Source organism: Carassius gibelio, chromosome A6 (assembly GCF_023724105.1).
Source record: "Carassius gibelio isolate Cgi1373 ecotype wild population from Czech Republic chromosome A6, carGib1.2-hapl.c, whole genome shotgun sequence".
Classification (NCBI taxonomy): Eukaryota; Metazoa; Chordata; class Actinopteri; order Cypriniformes; family Cyprinidae; genus Carassius; species Carassius gibelio.
The window spans coordinates 15,057,278-15,068,494 of NC_068376.1; the positions used below are offsets into that span (position 1 = coordinate 15,057,278).

Sequence of the window (11,217 nt, forward strand, 5' to 3'; positions counted from 1 at the left end):
GTTCATGAACACGATGATCAGGGTAAATTGCATTTATTCTATATAACGAATAAAAAAAAAACATCACTGCTTGAGAAAACATGCAAATATTTTTCAAGCAATTACTTTGTGTTGTGGACTAAATGTAAACATTTGTTTTATCTATTGCAATACAGAATCACTATTTTTCAAGAGCCCTCTTAATTTTGTTTCATTTTGCAGATTCTCCAACGTGTTTAAACCACAACTGCTGGTTCCATTAAGGAAAATAATAAACAAGTTATAAAAACAATGACCCAAAAGCAACAAAAGATCTGCCTCAAGTGGTTTTGTAAAACGGTTTTATTCCAACAAAAACCTAAACATTTCAATTCACAACACAAGATACCGAATAAAACTGGTTCAGTATCTGAGTGCAAAAGAGAAATACATAAACATATGTTATACATATAAAAAGCCTAATGGCTTCAGAGCAAACAAAACACTGAAATTCTCTCTACCACCCTCCCACCCCCTCCCCCAAAAAAGATCTGATCACTGACTGATCAGAAGCATTTTAGAAGTAACACCCTTAGGTCCACATCTGATTAAATAAATATAAGTTTACATCATCTCAAGGTATTTCACACAAGCTTTTGATGATGTGAAGAGAGGTCAACCAAAATGTATAAAAAAAATAAAACCCGGCAAACAGGGAGGATTGTGGAGATGGAAGGTTGTTAAGTTGATATTTACATCAGGCCCGCTGTCTGTTCCTGAAATACTTCAATTGAATCCTGATCCTCCATCTCCAACTAGAAATAATAAATAAATAACAATTAATCAGACTTTATAGCATACTAAAAGCACTGTGACATGCAGATTGGTCATATCAGTGAACTGTACCTGAGCTGGTGTGTCAGTCTCATTAATTGTCTCCCCATCTAACTTGAACCGAATATACCGCATTGTTAGCCCCTGTTCAAAACAGATCAAATGTGGACCTGAGAGTTAAGTGAAGTAACCCTGAACACGCTGATTAGCTTGTTCTGGTGTGTTTAATTGGGGTTCAAATCTGCAGGACCGTAGGTTGGATACTGTGCTGCTTTTATTTATCAAGACATAAAATCAGCCATTCCTGTGGCCAAAACAAGCAATCTGTGGATGGGACTATTAAAGTGAGGACTGATTATGATGTTGTTCTGCTCCATTTCACAGGTGACAAGTTGAGGAAATTTTTAGAATAACATGACATTCATATATCACAACAGCTTTTTAGATAACTTTTCAATCATTTTCTCATGCTGCCACAACTGGAGCCTGCTTTAACAGGTGTGGATTATTATTATTCTGGGGAAGGTAAAAGTTGCAGGTGCATAAAATACTTACCTGTCTCTGACAATATACTTTCATCAGTTTTTTGAGGGGTGTGTGCCTCTTGATTTTGAATTGAATCACTGAGCCATCCTGGTCTGTTACTTTCAGATTTATGTGGGCATTATCTGTTTTCATACCCTCCTGAAACAGATGTGAAATAAAGTCACCAAAAATAATTATTGTGTATATATATATATATATATATATATATATATATATATATATATATATATATATATGAGAGAGAGAGAGAGAGAGCGGAACAAACAAAAAGTTATTGATTGATTTAGTGCACCATATCATATTAGAGTTTAGGGCTGCAACAAACAATTATTTTGATAGTCGATTAATCTAACGATTATTAGAACAATTAATCGACTAATCGTCGATTATTTCACTGTTTAATCAATAGAATTTGATAGATTATCAGATCAGTACGCCCGACCCCCAGGAAGTGCGTGCTTCTAATTGACTTCATTTGTCTCTGTTGAATCCAATGGGTCGCTGTGTCCATTTCTTTCATAGACAGTAAAAGAAATGGACACAGCGACCCCATTGGATTCAACGGAGAAAAATTAAGTAATTTAGAAGCACGCACTTCCTGAGGGTCGGGCATACTGCGCAGACTCAAACTGAGCTTGATAACGTAGATGTCACGTGAGCAACCTGTAAGTCTTCTAACTGCTGTGCCAAGAGAAATCTGAATCACCCACCGAATCTTGCAGAGAAGGCTAGTGTGAACTGGAGCAAATTTTGGGAAGTATTCTGATTAATTATCTCCCTTGACTTCATGCCTCCACGGACCCCCAATTGCCTCACAGACAGTAAAAGATTGCATTCGAGCTTCTCCTCCTGTGCATGCGGTAATTTCTCTAGTCGCTGGTTATAACGCAATCGTTAGCCTATTTTTTACAAAAACTGCTTCTACGGGACCATAACATAAGATACAAGGTAATATAGCCTTTTATACATTTTTGTGTTTCTTTAGAAATAATTAATGGACAAATGGAGTCTTTAAACGCCTCCGATGTAAAGTTATTCACTGTCAAAGTGACGCCAAAATGAATGGGAGTCAATGGAATACTAACAGCAGGTGGGGGTCCATGGCAGCGCCCAGGGGTGCTTCAAAAAATATTAAACCCTGCCCGCCTGATTTCTTTTACTGTCTATGGTTTCTCTGAACAGTGCTGAGGGCTGTGTCTCTTTAGCATGTTTTTAACATGCGTAGAAACAAATCCACTAGAAGTCAAGCCTGCAACCTTTAGCCAAATACACATAACAGCAAATGCTATTTATTTTTACGTTTTTATGAGGAAACAACTTATTTAATGAATCCACTAATCTTCAACATGTTTTATAATACTTTTGGACTGAACTTTTTCGATTTTACACTGAAAATCTGTTTTTATAAGAGAAGTCACTGACTTCTTGCGACAGGTGGGATTTATCTTACAGCACTTTTCATTTATTCCCATGGTCTCCATAACCAGAGATTGAGTATCACAAAACCCTGACTGAAAATGATGACTTAATGATGACTCTCCAACAGTTAGTAATACAGACCCTCTCTTCTTTTTCTACACAACTCTTCTACACAACTTTTTTCAAATATTGAAAGTCTAAAAACAAAACAAATAAAATGAAATAAAAATGGCTATGATGCAGTTAAAACACAAAGAAACTCGGAACACACCTTATCATACACTCCAAAACCAAAAAGTTAATTGATGCACTAGTGATGGGAAGTTCAGATGATTTTACTGATTTTGTCCTTTGGAGTCTCATTCAGCAAAATGAACAAATCTTTTTTTAAATCATTTTGTTAATTTCAGCAATTCATTTAATAAAAAAAAAAATAAAAAAAACAGCATTCTTCCATCTTAGAAACATTGCCAAGCTACGAAACATGTTACCTGTTTCTGATGCAGAAAAGCTAGTTCATGCATTCATGACCTCTAGACTGGACTATTGTAATGCACTTCTAGGTGGTTGTCCTGCTTCTTCAATAAACAAGCTACAGGTAAACCAAAATGCAGCAGCTAGAGTCCTTACGAGGTCAAGAACATATGATCATATTACCCCAATTTTACAGTCTCTGCACTGGCTACCTATTAACTTCTGTTGTAAATTATCATTACTTCGCTATAAGGTCCTAAATGGTTTAGCTCCTGCGTACCTAGCATTATACCACGTTACAACCCATCACGCACCCTAAGGTCACAAAACACACTTTTGGTAGTTCCTAGGATAGCAAAGTCCACTAAAGGAGGTAGAGCTTTCTCACATTTGGCTCCCAAACTCTGGAATAGGCTTCCTGATAATGTTCAGGGTTCAGACACACTCTCTCTGTTTAAATCTAGATTAAAAACGCATCTCTTTCAGGCATTCAAATAATGTATCTCTTAAATTGTAACTGCAGTTGCATCTGATCAAATGTGCATTCTTATTCTTTAGCTTGGGTTAAACTAATTAATTTTACTTTGTTGGAACAGCAGCTATGCTAATTATGTTTCTATTTGTTTCTCTGTTTTGCCACGGGACTAGGATTTACACAAGCTCCAGTCTGAATCCAGAACACCGGAGAAGAGATGATGCTGACCCTCAGAGGACCCCAGTTGATGCTAACCCCGAATCAACAAACAGAACTTACAAATATTGCTACAAGTGTGACTGCATCATATAATAATTATTAATAATATTAATAATGTTCATAGTCTGGCTGACTGCGTCCTGTATTAATTTTTCTGAAAAATCCTGTCATATGTAGGTATAGGTATTTACCTGTCATAGGTAAAGCTTAAGGGGTTGTCAGGTGATGAACAAATGACTTGAAAACGCTAAATACTGATAGATGAACTATTCAAATCTCTTTCCACCTCAAACTGCATTTGTTAAGCTATGGGGCTGTCAAGTGATGAACGAACGACTCCAAAAACCCGAACACTCAAAAGAGGCGAACTAATTTCAGAACAGAACCCATAGGAATGTTGCGCATGCGCGACTGAACGAATCACTCCCCGAGACGACTCGTTCGTTCCGAGTCATATTAAAGATTCGTTCAAAATAAAAGAACCGTTCAAGAACGACCCATCACTACGAATGCACCGAAAGGGTCCAGCGTTCTGCGCGTGAACAATCGCAGTGGTCCCCTTTGGCACAGTGCTTCATTCACTTTTTTTTCACAAAAAAATTATCATCACTTGCCTTTTGTATGATGTGCGAGTCACGTTAGTGAACTAAGATCATTCGAGCGTTAGCTTTATGAAAGATAATATTTAATAAATGAGAGACAATTAACAATAAATGAAAGGGGAAAATATCCTTAGCTTAAACATACCAAAAAAAAAATGCTTGCGCTTATTCGAACATTTATAAAATAAAATAATAAACTAGTACTGCACGATAGATAAATCCCATGAGATAAAATATGATCTTGGTTTTGCAACTTCTCAGTGAACAACGCTCTGTGTAGTAAATGCTGCTCCATGTGAAAGCGCGCAGGTGATAGTGATTTAACATTACAAAACCAGCTTTACTGGCAAGATGTGCATTAAATATGGCTTGCACTTTTTCACGCACCTTTGACTTCTCATCTGCCATGACTGCCTCTGCTCTGCCTCAAATAACACAAGACGCGCGTAATGACACCGGAAGTGACGACATTTAAAAGGGTCCATTTCCGGAGACCTATGTTACTGACACCTATCCTCAATATTGCCTTTATAGATAAACTAAATCAGGGAGGAATGTCACCAGATGCATTTTAGCAGCTAAGTTGAGTGTGCGTAATTTGAAGAAAAAATAAAAAAATAAACCATATGCCACTGTAAAATTCATAATTTGATAAAAACAATATATTTATTTGTCTTTAAAACAGTATACATTGCATTTAATTGTAGATTTCCCTTTAAAATCTAACAAGAACAGGAATCATTGGAAAATTTACAAAGCTCTTCTTTGAAATACTTTTAAATAATTTAGAATGTCTATTTCATTTACATGATTTCCCCCCATCTCTCATACACACATGCACACAGACAATCATTCAGTAGAACACACTAATAGACATATCTAGGCTTGTGACTGTCCCATAGAGTGCCAAGTAAATAACAGTGTCAAGATCCATAAAAAGGTATGAAAAGTCGTCGTCAGAATACTCCGTCTGCCATCAGACGTGCAATCTGGGTTATATGAAGCAATGGGAACACTTTCAAAAAGTGTTCCCATTGCTTCATATAACTCAGATGTCACTTCTGATGGCAGATGGAGTATTCTGACGACGACTTTTCATACCTTTTATGGACCTTGACACTGTTATTTACTTGGCAGTCTATGGGACTCTCTCAAGCCTCCAGGTTTTCATCCAAAATATCTTAAAAAATTAAATTAATGAATCAAAACAACTGCAAGCATGTGTAAACAAAAGCTAATCAGAACTGCAAAATAAAATGAGTTAAAATACTTGTTTATTACAGAAAAGTAAAGGTGTACTGTTACCGTTTCAATAATACATGGAAATGTATGAAAATGTAAATCAAAAAATCATCAGAACATTAAAAAATACATTATGTGCCTCTCACCTTTGGCGCAGCAGCCTGAAGCACTATGTTCTTCACCAACAGAGGTGCTGTGTTCAGCACTGACACCACAATCCCCAGAACATCAGGGTGACCAGGCGGGTGGTTAGTAGCAAAATGCCAAAACATGCAAATGCCGTCCTTATCATTGGCTGTCAATTCACACTCCTTACCTGTCAAAAGATACAATTTAACAAAACATAATACGAAGCCTTACAGTCAAGTAATTAACCTGGAATAACTGATATAGTTATCAAATATCAGAACAAAAGGAACCTTTTACCAGCAGCATCCACATTTATTTATTGGCCTTACTTGGTTTAATGGCCTCCAGTGGCAAAGACAATGGTCAGGGAGATATCTGAGCCTGAGGATGACTGACTAGTGGGCAATGTTGGGAACAAGGATCTGAAGTCAGGGCTGTCCGGCGCAAAGCTCTGAGGTTTGGCACACTAGAATATACTTTAAAATCTATTTACTCCTGTGATAAGCATAATGTTCAGTAGCCGTTACACCAGTCTTCAGTGTCACATCATTCAGAAATCATTTCATATGCTGATTGCTATGCTCAAAAAACCTTTCTTATCATTATCATAGTTGAAAATGGTTGCTCATAAAGTGTAATGAATCTTTCTGATTCTGAAAACCACAATGCTTATCCCTTACTTCTACTTTATTTTATTTAATCCTCTCACTACCTAGCCTTTTCCAAGTTCAGTATGGCAAAAATGCAAAGTAGCTGCGATTCTGCAAAGTAAGAAATGTTAGTGGATCAACATATTTTGTTGATCCTGGATCAACATTACTGTCCCAAAATATAGACTTAATACAATCCCTAAAACCTAAAAAACCTAACCCTACACATAATATTTTAAGCAATGGTTTAGATAAATTTGGCAAACTAGGGCAAGTTTGTTGATGTCACACTACTTTTGCCATATTAACCAATGATACAGTATAATTTTAAGAACATTTTGTTGCTTTACAGACTGCAATTAAGACAGTTTTAGTTTTATCCAGATGTGCAACATAACATCCAAGTAAAATATATAATACCAAACATGTCAGAAAACAACAACTCACTGAATTGGAAAAAGGATCTCCTTCTTATGTCAGTATTTAGTTGAAACAACTTTGGCTTTAATTACAGCATTAAGTCTGTTGAAATATGTGTCTACTAACTTTGCAATATTAACCCACTGTTCTTTGCAGAACTGCTCAAGTTCAGTTAAATTTAATGGGGATCATTTGGGTACTGCAGTCATTCCAGTTCAAGTCATTCCACAGATTTTAGTCTGGCATTTGACTGCCATGCAAGGACATTTACCTTTTTTCTCCTCCAGCTACTGAGTGCTCAGTTTTGCTGTGTGTTCTAGGTCGTTGTCATGTTGGAAGGTAAACCTTCTTCCCATTGACAACTTTCTGGCAGAGGGCAGCAGATTTTCCTCAATAATTTGATGGTATTTTGCCTCATTGTACAACCATGTACTTTATGGAATGCTTATAACTTGGCAAACAGACAGAGAATGAGAGAGCCAGCAAAACTTATACTTATGAAATTCAAAATAGCAGACTTTATAGTATATAAACAAGACAATGTAAACGCTCTCAAATTTTGAAAAATAACATTAGAGCAGCCAACATGACTGAACGTATTTCACACATATTGGCCCATTCAGAAACTGTAACAAATGTATGCCATTATAAACTAATATAAAATTAAGGAACTTTCACAAGGTATCCTATTGTTTTACCAACAAAAGAAAAGGTCAGACAATCATCCTCTGAGTTTGCAAAATGACCCCTTCTGCCTGTAAAAATATGAAGAATGTACATTGTATCAAACCTCTAAGAATAACAAAAAAGCCATACAAGTCATCTACCATTCAAAAATACTGTTGGTGGCTCACAGGTTTGGCTCTGGTAGTGATTGCTTTTCTTATTGCATCAAATCAATATCCAGTGTGGATTCGTGATGCCGACTTCAAAAGAGAACACCAAAACTGAACATTCTGAGCTAAACTCAAACTCTGAACACAACACATGCAAATGCATGAACATGAAAGCTGTCATAATTCTCCATAGTACTATTACCTTTTTTTTTTTCTTCTTCTCCCATTACTCTTTAGACCTTTTGAAAACACTGAATGCTTGAAATCCTAATCCTAACAAGGAACATCACCCTCTTCACAGTCCCCCTCAGTCAACTACTTCACTGTAGTAGTACTTGTGTGCAGTGTTAGTGAGGGTCCAGCCACTGGCCCTGAACTCCAAGATCTCCAGGAGCAAGAGTCTTGTCATGGAGCTGAGGTCTTCCTGAAGGAGAAAACCATCCCGTAGCAAATAAAACAGCTGATTCATGCGCTGGGAGTTTGTTTGCTCCAGCTGCTCGCCAACACGGTGGAGTTGTACGACCAGGCAGTCCACCTGTTAGAAACACACAGCAAATCCATGCATTTAGCCGTCATGGATAAAGCTGAAATTTGTAAAAATCATTTTTTGCTGCTTCCGAAATCACGTACTGACAAAGTAGGTGCTACATTCAAAAATTTGCATAGGGATATCAATGAGTAATTGTTTAGTCATCTTTAATAATGTAATCGGTTAGGATTATCTTTTGCGGATTCATCAATTTCAGCAAAAAATTGTGATTAGATGGTAATAAGAACTTAAATTGTAATTATTTACAGTCTTGTTACTCTGCCTCTTTATTCATAAGCACTTTATCATATGTTTAAATTAGTGCTGTTTGTGAGGAATCAGGAGAAAGCACTCAGTGTATTTTGTTAAAAGCTGGAATACACTACACTACTTTTGCAGTCTGGAGGAGTCAAAGCTAGTTGCAAGAAGTTACATTCAGTCTCCAGATTTTCAATAGATTTAGCAGAAAATGCAGAGTGAAATGCAGAGCACAATTAGGACACCACACTTGGCTACGTGTCATGTCACTTTCACACTATGTAGTGTATGATAAGCAAAAACTTTCATCGGATTCTATCCAATCAGAAGATATCAAACAAATTTTGATGTTTTAAGCCAATTTTAAGAACACAATTTATATGCATCATATGCCTACCAGCAACATTTGTTCAGAACCACTTGAAAGTCTGGTCGTGTATGGTCCTCGGTTGTTTAGTGATTGATGCCCAGTTTTTTCCATCGTCAAGTGGCCTATGGTGTCCGTCATTTATGAACACTTTCTCACGATTTCATAGGATCGCAAAGAGTCTATTGGAAACGCACTTCAGAATATCGGCAGAAATCATAAGTCAAAAATCATAAGGGTATTTTTCAACTACAGTTTTATGAATAGGGATTACTCCTAATTTCACATGTAAAATATTCCACTAAAGTATTTTGCAAGTATAAAGCTAACATTAGTTTGTCCTCTGACATTCTTTAAAACCTGTAGCAGAAAATCTATCAAGCATTTGACAACATTAATTTGAAACAGGGTTAAGGTTCCAAAGCAGCAGACATTCAAAAAATGTACTTTCAAATATGTGTGTGTTGAAATACATCTTACCTCTTCCTCATTCATCAAGGCATCTGGCTGAGCCAACCTAAAGAGGCAGTCATATATTGGATCCACAAGGGCCACAAGAGGTGCATCGTTCACCTAAAATTAAAACCTCATATAAGTGTCTAAAACCATAAAAATAAATTAAAAATTGAAAAACCTTGCGAATGAGATCTTTTACCTTTATGTAATCAAATATGCTGCAGATAAATGTGACCAAACACACCCACTCCTGCACGGAGTGGCTTCGGGTCTGCTCCCTGCCAGTGAACTCTTGCTGTAGACGCGTCAACAGATTTCGCCTGAATGCACTGGTAGCAGCTTTCTGAGCTTCTGCCTATTTAGTGATTAAAAGATTATTCACCATGTAATAAAAAGGGGTTTCAATGGAGGTTGATTTCATCCTGTGTGTTTTTGAAGACAGCAGCAACAAAACAACATGTGGGTTCATGAAAACAGCTTTATGTTTTGACTAAGTCACAAGTTAATGAACCTGAACTTACCTGAACTACAGCATAACACATTCGGCCAGCATCCTTACAGAATGAGAGGTCTTTCAATGACTGCTCTACAATAGCGTCAGACAGCTTCTCCAAATCAACTGTCTTGGGATCTGTGAAGAAGTGGTGTAAAAATAAATTCATTTGTACTTCGTAAGTTCTTAGCCTGCAGACCTAAGATAATAGAGTTTTTTTTTTTTTTTTGTTATGTTGCCAATGCAATTTAGGGAACTATCAGAAGAAGTCAGGTAAAAGTTTACATACCAGCAATCGCTTTTTGAACCATAGTCTGAGTTACTACATCAAGAGCCGTCCATGCTGAATCCATGCTGCTTGAGGTTAGAAATAATATAAGCTAACGTAATCAGAACAGGGCAACGATCACAGACATGCATTCATTTAACAAATAAATATGAAATCATTTGCACTGCATGACAACAAAACAACATGACGAGGTTCGCTCGCTTAAAACAATTAGATAAATGTTTCGGCAGTTTTCAACTTAGCACAAATTCCAGCTTCGTTGAAAAATACATGTATCAAAACATTTATGTCCAATATCACACCCTTACTTCAAACGATGCACGAGGAATCCTCGCGCTTGTTTGTTTGCGTCGTTTCCTTGTGTTGTGGGGGACTCGCCGGTGCGCATGCGCTTTTAGCTATCTCTCAGAATTTGGTGGATTTCAATCTATGATTTAAACACTAACATGCACACATCACCAACACCGTCTTATCATTATGCTATTCAAATTAACTAATGGATATGGAAGTATTATTAAATATTTAGCAATTAAATCAATTTCCGTAAACTATTTACATAAATATCACAATAGTGTGCAATTAAAAAAAACAAAAAACTTTATTTTGCAAGATGTCACTAGGGGGCGACAAAATAACAAGAATAAACATGTAGAGGCTATTGGTGGCTCCAACCAACAGAGACGAGAGAAAAGAGTGTCGGAATTGTCATGATAACGTTATAATGGAATTGAAAATGCATGCATTTTATGCTACTGTGTGCTTATGATTTACATGTTGCTCACAAAACCTTTTTTTTATGTTCACAGTAATACAGTGAAAGAATTGACTGAGAAGAAAGTTCTGTACTGCAGAGGTGTGCAGTCTTGCTCCTGGATGGCCACTGTCCTGCATAGTTCAGCTCCAACCCCAATTAAACAGACCTGAAGTGTACAAGCAATTTGAGGAAAAATTGCATGGACTGGTAGAAAAAAAAAAAGTCTTACAGAGGCATACACTTAGTAAATCAGGGCAACATGAAACA

The 11,217-nt window shown here is 36.8% G+C and overlaps 2 protein-coding genes across 5 annotated transcripts; both read right to left on the reverse strand.

Annotated features, from left to right (window-relative positions):
- Positions 1 to 303: 303 nt before the first annotated feature.
- LOC128015504 (small ubiquitin-related modifier 3) lies at positions 304 to 7,323 on the reverse strand. 2 transcript variants are annotated; one of them, XM_052599374.1, is made up of 4 exons: positions 5,916 to 7,323; positions 1,348 to 1,476; positions 865 to 936; positions 304 to 773 (listed from the first exon to the last, which is right to left on the reverse strand). In XM_052599374.1, the coding sequence occupies exons 1-4, from the start codon at positions 6,039 to 6,041 to the stop codon at positions 711 to 713; spliced, it is 390 nt and encodes a 129-aa protein (XP_052455334.1). In that variant the 5' UTR covers positions 6,042 to 7,323; the 3' UTR covers positions 304 to 710. The 2 variants fall into 2 exon arrangements, with proteins under 2 accessions (XP_052455334.1, XP_052455335.1); XM_052599375.1 differs by lacking the exon at positions 5,916 to 7,323 and adding an exon at positions 4,915 to 5,018.
- Positions 7,324 to 7,463: 140 nt separating this feature from the next.
- On the reverse strand, positions 7,464 to 10,621 carry LOC128015503 (MIF4G domain-containing protein A). Of its 3 annotated transcripts, none has more exons than XM_052599371.1 (6): positions 10,505 to 10,621; positions 10,197 to 10,261; positions 9,936 to 10,045; positions 9,614 to 9,769; positions 9,439 to 9,531; positions 7,464 to 8,339 (listed from the first exon to the last, which is right to left on the reverse strand). In XM_052599371.1, the coding sequence occupies exons 1-6, from the start codon at positions 10,582 to 10,584 to the stop codon at positions 8,112 to 8,114; spliced, it is 732 nt and encodes a 243-aa protein (XP_052455331.1). In that variant the 5' UTR covers positions 10,585 to 10,621; the 3' UTR covers positions 7,464 to 8,111. The 3 variants fall into 3 exon arrangements, with proteins under 3 accessions (XP_052455331.1, XP_052455330.1, XP_052455332.1); XM_052599370.1 differs by having other exon boundaries at positions 10,197 to 10,264; XM_052599372.1 differs by having other exon boundaries at positions 10,197 to 10,287; positions 10,505 to 10,547.
- Between the last annotated feature and the right edge of the window lie 596 nt (positions 10,622 to 11,217).